The 21,003-nt window shown below is 38.0% G+C and overlaps 1 protein-coding gene across 3 annotated transcripts in view; it reads right to left on the minus strand.

The window, feature by feature from the left end:
- Positions 1–1,860: 1,860 nt before the first annotated feature.
- ETO1 (tetratricopeptide repeat (TPR)-containing protein) overlaps positions 1,861–21,003 on the minus strand; it is a 44,294-nt gene continuing 25,151 nt past the window's right edge. For 2 of the 3 annotated variants that reach the window (XM_089437363.1, XM_089437365.1), the window contains exons 3-5: positions 13,932–14,223; positions 13,462–13,771; positions 1,861–2,837 (exon numbers count right to left, since the gene is read on the minus strand). In XM_089437363.1, coding sequence (XP_089293489.1) covers positions 2,614–2,837; positions 13,462–13,771; positions 13,932–14,223 — 826 coding nt within the window. In that variant the 3' untranslated portion in view covers positions 1,861–2,613. The remainder of the gene's footprint in view (positions 2,838–13,461; positions 13,772–13,931; positions 14,224–21,003) is intronic. The other variant, XM_089437364.1, reaches the window with a different exon arrangement.

Consider the following 21,003-nt stretch of genomic DNA (forward strand, 5'->3'; position numbering starts at 1 on the left):
ATATTATTATTATTATTATTATTATATTATATATGCGCTAATAATAACTATAAAATAAGATTTATTTTATTATATTTATTTTAGAATTTTATATTTAAATTTAATTAATAAGCATATAAGCTAATAATATTTTTTCCATTAATTAATTAAATGTATTTGTTTCTATGTAATTATATAGATGGTTCTAATATACATATAAAATATTTTAATAAAATTAAAAATAACAATATTTCTATATATAAAATGTAATTATATAGATGGTTCTAATATACATATAAAATATTTTAATAAAATTAAAAATAACAATATTTCTATATATAAAGATGTAAAATTATGATTTTATTAAGCATCAAATATGATTTATTAAGCATCAAATATGATTTATCATGGTGTAATTTTTTTCTCAAAATAATTGATTTTCTAATAAAAATTTTAAAAAAAAACAATACATAATTTTATAATTTTATTAATAAAAACAAAATATTGCAATATAACGAATGATTTAAACTTTAATTTTTAATAAAAAAGTTTTAAGGTGATGAGAGAGTATATCTGTTCCATCATCCACCTCTCTTTTAATTACCGTTATCCAATGTTAAACTTCCATGATCATCGTCCTTCAATCATCAACTTCTCTTTTAATTTCTATTATTCATTTAATTTCCATGGTCCAATATTAAACTACTTCCATGAGACTTAACTATCGTGAGCTCATCAACCTCTCTTTTAATTTCCATTATTCTTTTAATTCTCATTATTCAATCATCCACCTCTCTTTTAATTTCTATTTTTCTTTTATTTTCTATTTTTCTTTTAATTTCCCTGGTCCAATATTAAACTTCCATGAGACCTCATGAGCTCATCAACCTCTCTTTTAATTTCCATTATTCTTTTAATTCTCATTGTCCAATGTTAAAGTCCTCTAAGACTTAACCACCCTGTGCTACTTTAAAAATTAGTCAAAAAAAATTGAAAAAAAAAAAAAAACAAAACAAAACCAAACCTTGAGAGCTACCATTCTTCACAGGCTAGAACTCCTTTGTTATTTTCTTTTTATTAATAAAGCACATTCTCACTTTGTTAGTATATTAAATTCGTTTTATCATTCAATGTATTATTTTCTATATTATTCTAGGCTAAATCTTCAAAGAGATTTGTGTGCATAAATAACCAAATTATTCTTCACATAAAATACAATCATTTTTACGCACCATATGTATAATATATAATTTTATTAAAAGAATATATAGATTTTTATATAGTACGACGGATGTAGAGCTTTATTTTGGAAACTAAATGTTAATGATTAATACATTTAATGATTAACGAGTATTTGATTTGATGTTTGGTGGCATTTATCAACCATTTATATACTTATATAAATATGCTATTTTTTATTAATTTTAATGCAGCATTATCTAATCTAATTGGCTATATATACCCAAAAAAAAATAACAGTTAATAAAATGAATATTAACTAATTTTAAATATAAATTTAAAAATATCATAATTAAAAATATGAGTCATAATTATTTTAAATTGTTAATATGATATACATATTCTGAAATTTTTTCCTCGGAAATTATAATTTTATTAAGAAGACAATTGCAATAACAAATATTTGAATATAAAACTTTAAAATTGAGCTGTATTTATATTTTGTATGTTTTTTTACTTTTAATGGAACTCTAATGTAGGTCTAATGTTTAACTTGACAACAACTTCCGATAATTAATTGTCAATATTTTTTTTCTTAATAGATCCCATTTTGTTCTTCATTTTGATGTTACAAGTATTAACCCACATAAACATCACACTGGTATTTCTAGGTGCAATCAAGTGAGCAACTTTCAGTAAATGTGTCAGAAATATATGTTGAATTTCGAATGAAATTTCACTAATATTTTGAGCAACCAAGAGGTTACCAGATAAATAGAACGAATGGTTAAATAAAGCAACTCCGGACTGCTGCTTTAACCATTTTACTTGAGTTTATACACATCAAAGCTTCATGGAAAACAATTGCTTTGTCCATTAAAAAATTGGAATAAATTCAGCAACTGAGTTGAAGATGATTTTATTTGTAAGGCAGCCCAAGGCCCGCCATACATACATTATACTGTTCCACAGATTAACCTGTACATGATACATGATGAGGGCTCCAGATGGCTATCCATGAAAGCCTTTGCTGGTCTTTAGATTTTGCACTTTGTGCCATGCTAACAATAGCAGAAGCAGAAAGCACATTGTAGCCTAGTGAATTAATTCAATAAATTACTTTTGATAACAATGCAGCAGCTTCGCAAGGTACCACTATGAAGATTGAATCTCGCGTAATTATACAATCGAACAGCAGTATGGGAGATCTGATCGAAACAACTCACCATTCGCAAATTCCTCATGTTCAGGAAAATACTGGAATCAGCCAACGTACACCGTCTTTTGTGAATTTGAGAGAAACAACGGTAAAGAGATTCCAGCATGCAATGAAAGATGTAGATATTCCACCGTCCCGCACAACATGGAGATTAGTGATATACCAGAACTGGTCCTCTCAAACCCTGGAAGTTTGCGAGACGACCAGAGTTCGGTCCGGCCCTGACAGAAGACAGCTTATTTCCGACCAGAAACCCTATTATAAAGTTCAACGGTATCCGCATGATTTGGATCTACAGAAAGTGCTGCCCGGCAATCGCGGATAGCAGCTTCCATCTCTCCTAAGGACTCGTGGAATGCTGCTCGTAAGTGCAGCAATTGCAAATCAGGCTTAAATGCTATCGCCTTTGAAAGTTCTGCAATTGCTTCATTTTCTCTGTGATCATCCATTAATACTGCATCTACAACAAATAAATGTAAGTGATGAAATAAAAAGAGCGGACAAATCGGAATTGAAATTACCACATGATTAAAGTAGTTAAGTAGCATATCCTAGGAAAATATAATATTAACAGACATTATGACAAGACTGTTACTGAATGAACTCCACTTCCAATCCCTAGCTGTGTTGAGAAATTAGCTCAAAGCTTCACCCTACCGAGTTTTAGCAAGTTTTTTTCAACGTGAAACCATGGTTAACTGTATCAAGGACTGTGGAGGCCCAGGGAAGATGCGATGCTACACAAATATTTCAATTTTAGACATGGAGTTCGAGCAGGTGGAAAATCGTTGAGAATTTTTGCAGTGTGGATTCTTGAAATTGTACACCAGAGCTCAGCAAAACAACTAGTAGATTTGAACAAGAACTCTGCAGGAACCTTGGGGGTGTTTACGATGGACTTATTTTCGAATAAACAAAACTATTCATCGACCACTATAATTAAATGTCAGCAGGCTATCATCGCCTGCTGAATTGTATTTAATTATTTATTAATTAAATATATAAGTATTCACATGAGTATAAGAGCATTAATATGAGTAATTAATGTTGCTTGACGCTTTTTAATTTGATATATACTGAGAATTTTTTTAAGAACACACAATATTGATAACTCGAGAATGCGACGTACATGTTTCTTTCAATTTTCGTTCAGATATAACATCAAAAACACTACTCGGACTGATTTTTTTAATATTATTTAAATTTCAATGGGCAATGCCTTTATACACCATTTTTTTCATTTTTAAAGACACAGCAGAATTGAAAACGTTTACTAACTTTCTGATTATCGTGCATTTCTGTTTTAACGATATTTGAGGCTTAAATATTTTTAGTTTGCAAATAGCCTTAGTATTAGAAGGTATCTTCTTTGTTCGATTGGAGGATATGGCAAAGTATCAACTCTAATTATTCAACAAATAGTTAATACAATGCTTAGAAGACATCTTCTTTGTTTGATTGGAGGATATGGCAAAGTATCAACTCTAATTATTCAACAAATAGTTAATACAATGCTTAGAAGATATCTTCTTTGTTTGATTGGAGGATATAGCAAAGTATCAACTCTAATTATTCAACAAATAGTTAATACAATGCAATTGGTCATGCAGATGAACAATCAATATATTTCATATTTCGTTGTATGACGTGCCAGTATTGTGCCAATTTAGCATACATATATCCATCTCCACACCGCATCAGCTCCGAGAGATTAAATTTCTTGAGTTCAAATTTTTTGATCATTTAAGATGGATCTATGCAGAGAGGAAGAGAGGGATAACAATATTTCTATGTAAATATCATATCTATGATATTATATTTACATGTAAAACTGGGAATGTCACTATAGAGCAGATTTTGTATTAGGTGTACATATCAGATTTCTTTGTTTTATATAGAGAGGATTCTCATTTTCGTTTCCATCCATATTCTGCTAACATACAAGTTTTAATATTATCTGTTACAAGTATTATATTTTTTTAGGCAACATGTAAGCATTACCCCATGCGACAAACATGACATCTCTATCACACTGGGCTGTACGTTTCCATCCATATTCTGCTAACATACAAGTTTTAATATTATCTGTTACGAGTATTATATTTTTTTTGGCAACATGTAAGCATTACCCCATGCGACAAACATGACATCTCTATCATACTGGGCTGTAGATGCACCTTGCTACTTTTGGTGCAATTACTTGAAATAAGTTTGTGTTGCACGCCCTAAAAATAAATTAAAAGTTTTATATCACTGAGTCTACATTGTACACAGGTCCCAAAATAGCAAATGACCTGAAAACTCCCAATATCATGTCAATTTTGACATGAGTTCACACTAGAATGTGTGTGACCGCACGCGTGAAATGGCAAGACTTGAAGGAGAATCTAGAAGCGAATAACCGAAGACAAACCCCAGGATCTAGGCTAAAGCGTTAAATCACAAGCAAAGAAACACACAGCATCTGGCAATACAACTGGGAGAAATGCTGTAGCAGTGAATAGCATCCATCTAAGAGAAAAGGTCTGTAAAGGACATGTATGCCTTAAAGTAGCAACCACTTTGATAATATCATTAATTATTGTTACTGTTATTATTGTTATCTATTAATTCAGCTTAAATTGACTATATATAGATATGATATAACCTGCAAAATAACCCTGCAGGAAGATGTCAAGATAACTGTGCAATTGGATTGAATGACCATCCATAAAGCACACTTACACCTACGAGCCTCACAGAAGCCAAAGTAGGTTAATATAGAAGCATATGGTGCCAATGTCCCTCACCTAAAATTTGCAATCTAAATGGACACTCCTGGTAAATATAAGTTGCACGAAACGCTAGTGAAAAGACAAGGAAAACTTCATATACAACCGCAAGTTTGGACAACAGAGCCATGTACAGAGGGTTTTTCTCATTTACAAGGACAGCCTTGTTGAAAACAGTGACGAGAAAGGTTCCTTGATTTGTGCCTTTAATCAAAAGGACCTGAACAAGCTCTTCCTTAGCATGCTCGAATTCCTATAAGTTGGGAGCTAATGCTTATAAGTTAGAACAAATTCCTAAAATTTAGGATAAGTCCCTACAAATTAGGACGAGTTCCTATAATTTAAGATGAGTTCCTAAAAGTTAGGATGAGTTATGAAACAATTAATTAAAGCGCTGAAGTGGAAGGCCGAGTTTTTTGTCTTCTAGTGCGACAAGTGACTGAATCTCTGTTAAAATTGGCAACTAGGGCCAAACTCCATGTGGGTCATCTTATTTATGGCAGCTGATATTTTTCTTGCATCCCTCTCATCGAGAAGTGTAAGATTGATCTAAAGATCATCCAATTCCAATATGTATTCATGGAGTTGTGAATTTATTTATGTTATAAGACAATTCGTCAAGGTCGGCCAGCAATCAAATTACCCCCCACATGTGCTCAACGTTTTAGTATAAAAGGAGATAACTTGATAGTCATTTCTACACACACTTCACTCTTGATTTCTCTCCACTTGTTCTGGGTTTTAGTGGATGAGAAATCTAAGAGAGGAAGCCCTAAACGCAGAAGGTAAGGAGCCCTAGTGTGAGCCCTAGACGCAGTCAAGAAGAAGGGCTACTCGCTGCCCTGGTCTCTAGAAGCCCTTGACACAGTAGGGAAGGAGTCCCAGCACGATCTACGCATGACCTAGAAGAGATGCCATAACTCCTAACGCAGTGATGGAGGAGAGGCCTAAGTGCTGCCCTGAAGGAGATTCTGGGACAGCGTGATGTAGAGGAGATTAAGGAGGCCAAGCCATGGATGTTTTGAGGTCTGTTCTCTCTTGTAACAGGCTGAGTAAAGGGACCTTTCCATTGTGACTAGGCCGCAGTTAAGACAGCATTCCAGTGAGGAAAAGAAGGCAGCGTGGAGCCTTCTAGGATCAGTTTTGAGGGTTGGTTGCTACAGCAAGAAGGCCGAGTGTGTTCAGGGCTAAACGTAGGTCTGTTGGGCAAAAAACAAGGTAAGGAACTCTGTTTTGAAGAGGGCTGTAGGGGACAGCAAGGACTGTGGTAGGCCGCAGACCTAACCACTTCAAAACAGGGACAGCGTGGACATGTTTGGGGTACAGTGCCCAGAACAGCAGCACGAGTGGAAAGAAGCCTTACTAGCATAGACCACATTTCATAAGGGCAATTCTGGGCCAAGATTTGAGGATGGTTAGGGACTGTTGTGTGCCCTAACCAGTCCCCAAAATTACAGCAGTAATAAAGTGACAAACAGCAGCGTTTGTATGGTGTGTTGGCAGCAAAGATGGGACAACAAGGACATGGTGCTTGCTTGGGACAGCAAGCAATCATGGTGCATCAATATGAGCAGTGACAGCATTGTGACAAGGGGCAGCATGATGTGAAATGCTACAGGACAATGATGGGCATCATGACAAAGTTGTGTGCAGCACTTGTTAATATAGTACAGTGATATTAAATGCTACAATGAGATGCAGCATGATGGGCACAGTAAGGTACAGGATGAGGCAGCAGTGCACTGGTAAGTGCAGCAAGCAAAGATGGGACAACAAGGACATGGTGCTTGCATGGGACAGCAAGCAATCATGGTGTGTCAATATGAGCAGTGACAGCATTGTGATAAGGGGCAGCATGATGTGAAATGCTACAGCACAATGATGGGCATCAGGACAAAGTTGTGTGCAGCACTTGTTAATATAGTACAGTGATATTAAATGCTACAATGAGATGCATGATGGGCACAGTAAGGTACAGGATGAGACAGCACTGGTAAGTGCAGCAAGACAACAAGGTACAACAAGATGTTGCAGTACCGGAAGGTGCAGCAGTATGATGTGTGCCGCGTGGTAATGAGGTCCAACATAGTGATGATGGCTGCAGCATGGTGCAGCACAGTGAAGTGCAGCATGATGACGAGGTCAGCACAATGCATGGTGATGGAGTCACCTGGGAGAATCAGTTGAAGCAGCATGTCTTCAACTGAGTTCAGCTACCTCATGTATCCTCTACTTAGAGATGATCTATGCTCTTATTTAGATAAGTCAAAATGTTGACTTCTGTTGTAAATGTACTATCTCTCTCTCTTTATGCTGAACTATTGAAGAACATAAGAAAAATTGATCAAGGGTTTCCCCACATTGGGGTTTGTCCCTGGCTGACGCCACATCTTGTGTCTTGTCTTGGCTTGTCTTTTGTGATTTATGTTTATGTTCTATCTGCATTTTACTATCACGCTAAATGTGATTGCTTATCTGGAATTGATATTGAGTTAATGTGAAAAATTGAAATAAATTGCTCTCAGCATAGAACATACCTAAAATTAACATGGTATCGGAGTTGAGGTGAAGACAAAGCCCAAGCAAGAGTGAAAGAGCAATCACCGAAGACAGTTGGGAAAGGACAAAAGGATCAATGGATTCCTCATCCCTCTTCAAATTTACCAAGGGTGAAGTCGAAGCAGAGAATATTATCATAGTGGTGCAGCGGAAGCTTCTGATGGCCTACCTAAAGATCACTTCAATGGGAAGTCCGGATCTAAGGATAGAAGGAAAGGCAAATGCCTTGTTTGTAATAAGTTCGGCCATTATGCAAAGAAATGTCTGATTGGTAGGGACACATCACTTGATGATGATAACAATCATTCCAGGGGCATCTTCAATGATCGGAGGAATGACAAGGAATACAGGTCATCAAGGAAACAACCGACTCTTCAAAGAAAGCAAGGAACCCCAGGTATGAAGAATCAAATGTCGTTTCTAATAAGATAAGAAGCGTTATCTTGTATTGGCCCTCTCCTTCAGACTCTTTGGGAATCTGGCTTATTGATTGTAGTGCTTCAAGGCACTTCATCGGATAGAAGGGTGCTCTCTAATTTGGTAGAGATGGAAACAATCGTGGAATTATACTTGGAGTCAATGCCACCTATCCTGGAAAGTGTGTAGGGAATGTTACCCCTCAATTAAATGAGGGTAACTCGATTCATTTACAAGAATCTCTTTTATGTACCTGATCGCAAGAAGAACCTAGTGTCCATTTCAGCAATGGAAGTCAAAGGTTAGATGGTGGTATTCATTGATGGAAAGGTATGTGTTTGAAAATGGAATTTTCAAAGATGCTTTTACTCATGGGTTCAGGATTGGCAATCTGTATCAAGTTGCAGGATGGTCCATTGGGGTCCATGTCAGTCGACACATCTCATCTATAGCACCAGAGATCTACTTATGGGGCCCTACCCGATGTGAGTCAGATGGTGACAGGGATGCTTGAATTCAAGAAGAGCATGAAGGTACATGTTTGAGATGTACTGAAGGAAAATCTTACAAGGGGACCATTCCCCTCATGTAGCAGGTCCACAGGTTTGGAACAACTCGAGGGGTTTGAGTTTCTTGATCAGGAATCTCATGTATGCAAGTGGAAGAAAGCCCTCTATGGCTTGAAGCAAAACACCCCGAGCATAGTATGAGAGGACTGATAGCTATCTGATGAAGCTGAGATTCACTAGGAGTGAAGCCGATCCAAACCATTGCTTGAAGGTTGTGGATGATAGACCTCTTATACCGGCACCTTCTGAGGACGACCTCTTTTTGACAGATGCAGACCCTCTCATTTGCAAAAGTAAGAGGGAACTGGATTCCAGATTTTTGGAATGATAAACTACAAGCCCGTGACTACCTCGATGGAGCCTAACTTTCAGAAGTTATGTGGTAGTAATGTCGGACCAGATTTGGGAAATGCCTCTAAGTTTCATAAACTCATTCGCATTGATGTTCTTGGTGAACTTCCATCCGGACATATGTTTTGCAGTTAGCATGATGAGCTCATATATGGTTGAGCCTCACTGGATTGGTGCCAAGAATCTTCTGAGATATCTTCAAGGCACAATCTCTCATGGATTGAGATACACTGCCGAAAATGTGAAGCTGAATGATTATTTGAATGTTGACTGAGCAGGCAGTGTGGAGGATCGCAAGAGTACTTCTAAGTGCTAGTTCTTTTTGGGTTCTGCTTCAATATCCTGGATAAGCAAGAGGCAGAAGACGTTTGCTTTGAGCACCGTTGAGACCGAATACATAGCTATGAGTATGATCTCGTGTGAAGTTCCCTGGTTGTGGAAGCTCTTAAGTGAGTTGTTTGTACACATGATGGATACCACCGTGATCTTCCATGTCAACCAAGGGGGGGTTCGATTGTTGAGGAATCCGTATTCTATGATCGCTCCAACATATAGCCATCAGATACTACCTTATCACATTGATGAGTGAGAAGGCTCCATTGCACTGGGACTGATGTGCAAGTCACCGAGATTCTGTCAAAAGCCCAAGGACAGGTCAAATTTGTGACTTTCCAAGAACGACTTGGAGTCGTTGAGAGACACTCTTATGAGGGTCCTGCATGATGCATGCATTGAGCTCTGGGAGCTCCGGGGGGCTTGGGGTACTTCTTGGAGCAACAAGTGACCATAGGGTGACTCACCCTCCTCACGCATCGCTGTGTACAGAGTGAATGGTTCAGCCTTCCCCTGTGATACCCCGTGGCGACTTATGGACAGGATGAGTGGTTCTCCTGTCGAGGCATCCTACCCATGCAGTCTAGGACTCATAGGAAGTACCTCTCATCTGGCCAATGAGCAAGGAAATGAAGTTAGGGACCATAGTAGTACTATCAATGGACGCATCGTTATATCTACCGTACTTCCTATGCTAGGATGACCTCCATTGATCTGGGATCAATGAAACTAATCTGGGATCGGTATGAGTGGTTTGAGACACTCTCTTTTGATATTGATCTGGGATCAATTGGAACTGACTTCGGGTCAGTAAGAGTGACACAACTCACTCTCTTGGAACTGATCTGAGATCAGTAAGAGTGGTATGACACACTCTCTTCATATGGAACTGACTTCGGGTCAGTAGAGAATGGTATGAGACATTCTCAATCAATTCTTCTTCTTCATGGTTCAGCAGAGCAGTGCGGAGCACTGATGATAGAGATAGTACAAATTGGCAGATGGAGTTCTCCCTAGTTGAGAGGGAGTGTTAAAATAGGCAACTAGGGCCAAACTCCATGTGGCTCGTCTTATTTATGGCAGCTGATGTTTTTCTTAGATCCCTCTCATCGAGAGGTGTAGGATTGATCTAAAAATCATCCAATTCACTCTTCTACACACACTTCACTCTTGATTTCTCTCCACTTATTCTGGGTTTCAGTGGAAGAGAAATCTAAGAGCAGAAGCCCTAAACGCAGAAGGTAAGGAGCCCTAGTATGAGCCCTAGACGCAGTCAAGAAGGAGGGCTACTCGCTGTCCTGGTCTCTAGAAGCCCTAGACGCAGTAGGGAAGGAGTCCTAGCATAATCTACGCATGACCTAGAACAGATGCCCTAACTGCTAACGCAGTGATGGAGAAGAGGCCTAAGTGCTGTCCTAAAGGAGATTCTGGGACAGCGTGATTTAGAGGAGATTAAGGAGGTCGAGCCATGGATGTTTTGAGGTCTGTTCTCTCTTGTGATAGGCCGAGTAAAGGGACCTTGCCGTTGAGACTAGGCCGCAGTTAAAGCAACATTCCAGCGAGGAAAAGAAGGCAGCGTGGAGCCTTCTAGGATCAGTTTTGAGGGTTGGTTGCTACAGGAAGAAGGTCGAGTGCATTCAGGGCTAAACGTAGGTCTGCTGGGCAGCAAACAAGGTAAGGAACTTTGTTTTGAAGAGGGTTGTAAGTGACAGCAAGGACTGTGGTAAGCCGCAGGCCTAACCACTTCAAAACAGGGACAGCGTGGAAGTGTTTGGGGCTGTACAGTGCCCAGAACAGCAGTACGAGTGGAGAGAAGCCTTACTAGCATAGGCCACATTTCATAAGGGCAATTCTGGGCAAAGATTTCAGGACGGTTAGGGAATGTTGTGTGCCCTAACCAGTCCCCGAAATTACAGCAGGAATAAAGTGACAAACAACAGGATTTGTATGGAGTGTTGGCAGCAAAGGAACATGGGACAGCAAGCTCACATGGTGCAGCAAAGGAAGATGGGACAGCAAGCTCACATGGTGCAGCAAAGATGGGACAAGGACATGGTGCTTGCGTGCGACAGCAAGCAATCATGGTGCATCAATATGGGCAGTGACAGCATTGCGATAAGGGGCAGCATGATGTAAAATGCTACAGCACAATGATGGGCATCATGCCAAAGTTGTGTGCAGCACTTGTTAATATAGTACAGTGATATTAAATGCTACAATGAGATGCAGCATGATGGGCACAGTAAGTTACAGGATGAGGCATCACTGGTAAGTGCAGCAAACGATAAGGTACAACAAGATGTTGCAGTACCGGAAGGTGCAGCATAAGGTGCAGCAGTATGATGTGTGCCGCATGGTAATGAGATCCAACATAGTGATGACGGGTGCAGCATGGTGCTGCACAGTGAGGTGCAGCATGATGACAAGGTGCAGCACAATGCATGGTGATGGAGTCACCTGGGAGAATCAGTTGAAGCAGCTTGTCTTCAACTAAGTTCAGCTACCTCATGTATCATCTACTTAGAGATGATCTATGCTCTTATTTAGATAAGTCAAAGGGTTGACTTATGTTGTAAATGTACTATCTCTCTCTCTCTCTCTCTGCTGAACTATTGAAGAACATAAGAAGAATTGATCAAGGGTTTCCCCACATTGGGGTTTGTCCCTGGCTGACGCCATTTTACTATCATGCTAAAAGTGATTGCTAATCTGGAATTGATATTGAGTTACTGTGAAAAATTGAAGTAAATTGCTCTCAGCATAGAACATACCTAACAGTAACAATCTCAAGTTCTAGAATTTAGATGAGACGAGTTGCATGAGTCAGTTCAACTCAGTTAAATCAATCAATCACAAAATCAATTTCCTAAAATATAACTTGCCAGATTTAGCCTATTTGAAAAGCTTACAAGGAGGACGAAGGCACAGAATTATTCATTGTCTTGTGAACACAACTTGGTGAGACAAGGCAGTAGAGAACACAGATTTGTGTTTGTGTGTGAGCTTGTGAGAGGAAGCGTGTGCAAGAGAAGCTTGTGCACAGAATGGTAGAGGCTATTTAGGAAGCAGTGATCAGAGTCTTGCAGGGGTTTCAGCTTAATACAAGCCAAGAAAACCAGATTGGTTTCTATTAAAACAAGATTGTTTTTGTAAGAGATCTATTGCTCATTCTTCTATCAATAAAATTCTCAATCAAGCAGAGGGTTTTCCCAGTTGGGTTCCCTAGAAAAAAAATAGTGTGAAGTTGAATTGTGTGATTGTGTATTTATTTATGTTCCTATTCCGCTGCAAAATAAGTAGAAAAAATCTGTGTCTATATGAAGAGAAATTAGTTTTAAATTGTTCATATTAGCAGTTGCAGAATTTCATGGATTTTCTACAATTATTATTACTTCCACAAAAAATTATCCCTGTCATTACTTCCAAAATTAAATGCATTCAAATATATGTACTCTCATTGTGGCCATCTATAGTAGCAAAAATCCAGAAATTCAGTGAAGAATAGGTTTCAGTCTCAGTTCTTTAATAACCTGAATGGGGTTACTTTAAAATAGGATGAATAGTTAAAAAGTTAGATAATATTCGAGGTCCATGCATCTTTAGACCCTGGCAGTACTTTCATTGCTGGCATGACACTAAATCCAACTGGACCTGAGAAATAGCTCAAAAGGCATCCTGTTCTAAGTCATAAAAGAATGGTGGTAAGCCATACCTAATTAATTCATCACCTAATAACTAAGCTACAAGTCTGATCTGACTTCCCCTTTTTGCCAAAATGGCCAACTATTATGGGAACCATATACCCTACAATCTGCTCCATACATTGGTTATTTTTAGTTGTGTGGGTGAATTGACTCTAATGTAGAGGGCATATTGACCCTTACGTGAAACCTATACCTGGTTTGCATTAAAATAGTCTTAACATGGAAGTAACAGAGATCATGAATAGGTGGTAGTCTCTGCAACTGTTAACTTTATGACCTATTGTTGACATATAGTCAATAACTGAACAATATGAGTAAAAGAACAGCTAGGGAATAGAAAACTAATAGACAGAAAAGCAGAAGATAGCTATATAACTTGCCTGCAGCTCTATATCTGTATGGGTACGTTCTAAGTGGATCTAATTGTGTTGCCATACTCAGGTCAGCCTTTGCCATATCACGTTCACAATACTCCGAACGCTTTTCATAAGCAGATGCATTGTTCCTGGCCTTTTCAATGAGCTTTGTCATTTCTTCATATGCAGATTTCCTATCATTCTTAAGATAAAATACCCTTGCCAATCCCTGATGAGCCCTTGTATGACGAATATTGAGAGCACTGACATAACAATCTGCAGCCAGATCCAACTTACCACAATCCACATAAACACTGCCTAGGTTGTTCAAGGCCTGCATGTCAGCATCAAGCATGATGAAATATAATTGATAAATAACTTATCGTTTGAGTCCTAAAATTCCAATATTCATAATACAATGGTAACTTATTGTTTGAGTCCAAAAATTCCAATATTCATCTCACAAATAGTTTCAAGAATGCATTTAGACTTACTTGTCCTTTACGAAGCCCATCAGAGGGGCATTTCAGAGCATCTTCAAGAAGCACTATAACATTAGCAGAGGATGCAGGGTCTAGGCTTGTGTCCGCCAGAGCATAAGCTTTTAAAAAATATGCCTCAAATGATCTTTGAATAGCAATAGATTCTTCTGCCTTCTTTAATGCCTCTTCACGATGACCAGTGTCATACAAAATCCACCCTTCATATACTAGCCTTTCATGCTCATGGCTAGCATGCTTGCGTGCCAGCCGCAGACTACGCATTGCAGCTTTTGGACAATTTAACCTGAAAGCAAGAAACAGAGATCATGCAACATTCTTGAACTTTTTCAGAAATGCAATCATGGTAATCATTCAGCAATAAACCATTACTGCAACACTAGTTTTTAACTTTTTAGAATGCTTATTTTTACCATATTTGAATATTGAAAAAATATGTTGCACCCTTGTGCCCAATAATTGTTAAATAATGGTAGTAGTCAAGGTTAAAAAGAGACGTGAAAGATGAACAACAAAAGCCTATATGCATAAAAATCATCTTGGGGAAAGGTTAGGTTGGTATTGTCCTTGGATTCCTTAGCATCGACTTGCATAAACTTCATTAAATTGCCTCACATTTTGTACTGACCTTACATCCTGGTTTGTGCCCTTTGAGACTCATACAGCTTTTCCGGTTTTAGTAACACGGGCAATCATATAAATATTGAACCGGTCTCACAAGCTGACACTGCCCAGGAAGCAAGCCAGAAAGTTTGTGACAAAGTTATACAAGGAGAGACTCCAGAGCCTGTTGTCTTAGACTGCTTTATTGTTGAGTAGGTTATGCTGGATATTGGAAACCATACTTTGATTACTTATATTGTTGGTAGAATCCCACATAATTTGTGCTTAAGCAAAGGGCATATGAAAATTCCGAAAGTAGATATCTAAAGCCCAAGCCCTCCCACCTCCCATGCTTTAGCCACTGGTTGATGTAAACAAATTTGACAAAGTTATACAACAAGTAAAGACTCGAGAGCCTGTTGTGTTAGACTGCTATATTATTGAGTAGATTATGCTGGATATTAGAAACCATACTTTGATTGCTTATTTTATTGGTAGAATCCCCCAGAAGTTGTGCTTAGACAATGGGCATGTGAAAATTTGGAAAATAGATATCTAATCTAGGGCCCAAGCCCATCCCACCTCCCAAGCTTTAACCACTGGTTGATATAGACAAATGGGTCGAATTCAACACCAAGAAGAGCTCACTAAAGCTCATCCCATCAAATCCCGACCCCAAAAGTAGATCCCCAAAGCTTCTCAGACTCTCATGAATACAGTTTTTGTATCAACATCCCATGGGGCAATCAAGTTGGTGAGGGACCCGCACCGGCAGCCTCTCAAAGTAATCAGCAATCTGAGTTCCAAAGGAAGCCTGAACTGGATACTCCAATGGAATTTTAAGCAGGCCCAAAAGGACAGCAGCTACACTAGATAGCTTCCTGATCAGAAATGGAAAAACATTGTCAAGATATGTGGCCCGTATTGATTAGATTGTTGATGATGATAGAATAGTTTCTGAATTCAAGCTTTTGTGATCCATATTACATTAAGAAGAGTCTTTTCGGTAGAAATCACATAGGAAAAAATTTTGCCGACCCGTTTCGAACCAGTTAGTGTGGTTCATCATCAGGACAAGAAACAAACCATCAAGCATGGCAGGACCCACTCCTCTGCTTTGGCATCACGTCTGCATTGAGGAGGCCCACGTCGTTGCCAAGGTTAGTCATTTCCAGCATCGTAAATTCAGGGAGGCCCTAGAAATTGAAAAAAGGCCCAATAATTTAAATAGAGATGATGGTTGGAATATTAGCAGAAGTTGGGTCCCTGTCCTGTCATCCTAGTTGTTTCTGTTTGCGAATTACTTTGTTTTTAGGGTTTGATGTTTCTATTTATGAATTGTTTTGTTTTTAATTCTATATAGGTATTTGCATTTAATGTTAATATTCTTTTGATCGATTTTTTCATCCTTCAAATTTTTACCCTCCCTCTTTGATTGCTTTGGTTTGATTTTAGTCTCCAGTAATTATTATTTTTGTTTTAGGATCTTTACTCCTAATTTTTGACTCTGTTCCCTGTCTTTGTTTGACTTTGATGGTTTGTTTCTTATTAATGTTTATGTTTTGCGATCTTTTCTTAATTAATATTTTTTATCTTAATAATTATTATAAATTATAATATTATTATTCTTAAACTAGCCGTTATAAGAATATTATTTGATCTTAATAATTATTATTTAAATATTATTTTCATAAACTAGCCATTATAGTGCCATGATCTGCATCTTCATCTGGTCCTAATGATGAACCACGCTAGCTGGTTTGAAACACATCAGCAAAATTTTCTCCTATGTGATTTCTACCGCAAAAACTCTTCTTAAGATAGAATAGTTGCCAACAATTGAAGTCTTAAGATGGAATGTCAGAGAAGAGCGAGGATTACAATATCAGAACTCAATATTTGATGTTTACAAGAAGTCAAATGTTTCAAGTTTGAGCTGCAATCAGCTTGGAACTGCATCTGGCTCAATTGTATTTTCTTAACCTCAAGTCATGAGGAAGGTGGAGGTGTTGAAGAATGTGTAGCTATCGTCATTCTTCATAGTTCATAACCATCATTGTACTTGAGAAGAATAAAATTATTATTGTTGCTAGCATGTTCTTCATTCTTTTGATTTGGTCAAAATGTATTTTTGTAAAGAAGAAAAATAATATTTTTATTTCAAGTGGCTCCACAAGTGCTAAGTTGTCCCTTCTAGATGGTCAAGTCGGCCCTTCTATCCCTTCTAGAGACACACATTCGCTTGATCAAAAGGCTATATATATCCCATATGGATCCTCCTCAAAGGCACTCAACTTAGATCAATGATCTCTGCTCCATAGGAAGGTTCTGAGGCTCCTGATGTCTGTGATATGCAAAGGATCTAAGGCTCTTTGTCTCTGTAATCTATGAGAGATTTGAAGGTTATTCATTTCTATAATATATGCAAAGTTTATAGCTTCTATATCTCTGAAACAGTGTGATGTTTATGACTCCTGTAATACGAGGTATATAGCTCCTGTAATGTGAGATCTGAGGCTCCTGTAATGCGAGATCTGAGCTCTCTGTCTATGCGAAATCTGAGGCTTACAATATCTGTCTATGTGAAATCTGAGATTCACAATAGCTCTGTTGATGTGAAGTCTGAGACTCATGAAATATCTCTGTGGATGTGAAATCTAAGGCTAATATCATCTCTGTGAATGCGAAGTCTGAGGCTGAGAAAGAAGCAGAACTTCAACTCTCTTAGAGACTTGAAGTACATATATCTTTGCAGATCTATTTGTGAACAGAATCAAGGCATCTTGTCTTATCACAGTGGAGGGCTGACTTGGCACTTGTCTTGATGTACTGTTGAAGGATCTCTCTAAGGAAAGTTTTGATTGGGTTCTGGAGTTTTGCCCTGGTCTCTGACCTAAATATTGGTGTCTCTTGTTTTGTGCACTGCGATCTCTACTTTCTTATCACTGCTATTGGTTGAATTTCTGATGTATAATTGCTTGATGAAAATTGACTAAACTAAACTAATGGTAAATAATATCACAAGTAATTATCTGTAGATCAGAAATGGTTTTTCAACAAGAGGCATAATCATTTGCATGCGGCTTATCCTCATAAACTGTCACTCAGTAGGGTTACAACTCCAGATTCATCTGGATGACTCTTTGTGTTGACAATAAGATACTTGAGCATATATGCAATTAATCTTCCCCAGGATACAGTCTGTCTTAGAATGGACTAACTGACAATCTCCTTGACTGTCCTTCCCTTTTCTATGGGGATTTTAACATGGTAGAAAAACCCGAAGGCAAATGTGGGAGTGTGCCTCTGATCCAAAAATGGATCTAATTAAAATACGGTAAAGGTAAAATCCACTAAGGAAGTTAATTGGATGAAGTTGACAGATTAAGGAAAATCCGGGCAAATGTGGGAGTGTGCCTCTGATCCAAAATGGATCTAATTAAAATACGGTAAAGGTAAAATCCACTAAGGAAGTCAATTGGATCAAGTTGACAGATTAAGGAAAATCCGACCAAGAGAAGATCGACGAGGAAGGAAATTGACTCATTGTGTTGACTAGTGCATATATGCTAAAGACGAGATGAACAACTATCTACATCAAAGAAACGAAGTTGATTTAAGGATTGGCAGGATGCCTTGTCAAATGTATTCTGCAATTCGACGTGTCAGTGAGAAGGAACGTTTATGTGGAACAGTAGACCAGGAAATTGTTGACTAGACAATTGGAATTAATTACCAAAAGGAAGTAGAACCGTTGTGTAAATGAAGGGCACAAAAGGAAGATGAACAGCTGTAACTAGCTCATGGATATAGCCCAAAAGAAGGCAGATAATGGGATAGAGTAGAGGTTAGCCAGGTTCAACGTTCAGCAATTAACTGGGAAAGCTGAATGAGGGATCACAGCAAAGGAAGAAATTCACTAGAGAAAAGAGTGTCACACATTGTAAAACATGGTATTGTAGATCTGGAATCCAAAAGGTCACAAAGATTTACAGTCATAAGCATTTGCAGCTCAGGAAACTCTTAGATAGACTGGAGATACACTAGAGTCCCTTCCCCAAGAGGGTTCTCCTTAACAATACTGTTGTATTGTGTAATGGATGTTATGTATATTGCTCACTTGTTCCATGTTTTGTTGATGCTTGGTAAAAAATGAAACCTAGGCCATCGTACTTTCTATTCACAAAACGGTATTGTTTAAACAGAATCCATGGCGCCAATACATTGGGCAATTCTGACATGACCACAGAAAACAGACCAGCCTTTTAAATGGTATCAAGACAAAAGAGATGCCTGGTCCTAACTTCTAATTCACGCTGAGTTTTTCCTTTCTTATCCTATCACAATAAAAAGATGAAATAATGAAAAGTGATTCACATGGTTAAAGTTTTAAACGAAGGAAGACTACCTAGATGGAAAAATTTCCATAAATCTATAGAAATTTCACTCAGAGAATGACATGCTTGATATTAGGGCTCTCACCTTAAAATTCCTTTCTTTATATATAGCATTATAACCATTTGGAACCTTATGCCCTACCCTGTAGAAGAGCAGGGTTGCATTTTCGGCGGGAGGATCATATCTCATGGTCGGTCTTCATAATGTACAATTTGCACTTGTAAAGATAAAATATAAATTATATTTGTGACAAGAGAAAATTGTCTTTAGCATGTTCCTCATGCTTATGAGAAAAAAAAAATTATTTACAGATTTGTCAAGGCATGTTCTTCATGGCCTTTTTCAAAAGCAAGAAATTGAATTTTTAAATCTGGATGTAGACACCACAAGATGTCAAGTTGGCCTCCCTAGTGATCAAGTCTGGCCCAGCACTCAAAGGCACCCATTCAACCCATTGGATCACTATAAATAAGATGCATTCGAACTCTTCTACACACCAATTCATATCCTCTGTCATATATCTCTCTGAGGCAAGCAAAGAAGCTAATAAGGAGAAATACGGATGACCAGAAGCTGAAAGAAAGAAAAGGGTAGGACGAAGAATCTGAGGTATAATCTCTGTGAGAAGAGCCAAGTTCCCTGTGGTGAATTCTCTGTGGAAAGGAGCCGAAATATCTGTGGAAAGGGCTGAGTCTTCTGTCATATATCTCTCTGAGGCAAGCAAAGAAGCTAATAAGGAGAAATACGGATGACCAGAAACTGAAAGAAAGAAAAGGGTAGGACAAAGAATATGAGGTATAATCTCTGTGAGAAGAGCCGAGTTCCCTGTGGTGAATTCTCTGTGGAAAGGAGCCGAAATATCCGTGGAAAGGACTGAGTCTTCTGTGATGAATTCTCTGTGAAAAAGGGTGGGATATCTGTGGTTACTTGCTGTACAAAGAAGCCAAAACTTCAGTGACTACTATCTGTCGAAAAGGGCCGAAACTCCCTGCCATTAAGACTGAACATCAGACCTATGTTGCAGGTCCCTTGACCAAGGTGGCTAAGGCAGATTGTAAGGGCTTTTTGGTGACAGTCTTGCTAAACTTGACCAAGCTGCTCAAGAAGGATCCTTGTGGACATGAGAAGGAGGTTGGACTTGGCATCTTGTGGTTGTCTTGTGGAAAGCATCTTGCCAGTTAGTGTGACCTTGACCTTGACTTTAATGTATCTCCTGTTGAACTTAATATTTCTCTAAGAAGAAGGTTGCTGGGTTTTTCCCCCAAGTGGGTTTGCCCAGGGTAAACATAGTGTCTCTCTTGTACATTGTGATCTCTACTGCTTCATTGTCTTTATGGTTGAATTTCTGAATGTGTAATTGCTTATACATTGAAGTGCTAAATAAACACCTACATCATTGGAAGTAATTATCAAGTTTCAGAAAAAAGTGCTTGTATAACTTGCACTCGAAAAATCAACATCATGAACTGTTGTCGTTTATAAGCATAACATACAAGCCCAAACTCCTAACAAAAACATGATTCTGTTGCAGGAATACAAAATATGCCACTAAATAACATTAACACTATATAGAAATTTCAAAAATCTGCCTTGTCTACAATTTCCACCTTACTTCTATCACTATGAGGCCACAGATCTACTTCATAGAGTTTTTAGCCTTAGTGCTGAAACTAATTTCCTCAGCAGCCTTGCAAGAATCTTCAAATATGCTCAACTCTACTTCTCAGCAAACTCGAGAATGTAGACACTGCAAAGACTTCAAGCATAGATCACTTCAGGAGCCCTAAGAGCAAGATCTAACTCGATGCACACATCTCAAACTTACTTCAATTAAAGCATATAACAGTAACAAATCAGATCTGAAAGTTTCATTAAGCATGCTAAAACAACATAGCATTTGGCCTTGCTGTCCTAATAAATAATCAATGTACTAAAACAGCCATAAAACTTGCTCAATATATGAGAAAAAACAAATTTGCAATCACAAATTCAGGACAGCAATGGTACATTCAAAATTATCACAATAATCAAGATAAACTACAAAACCTCAGTTAATCCCCAACTG

Source organism: Pinus tabuliformis, chromosome 5_2 (genome assembly GCF_031772625.1).
Source record: "Pinus tabuliformis cultivar Carrire ecotype Pingquan chromosome 5_2, CPIR1, whole genome shotgun sequence".
NCBI lineage: Eukaryota > Viridiplantae > Streptophyta > Pinopsida > Pinales > Pinaceae > Pinus > Pinus tabuliformis.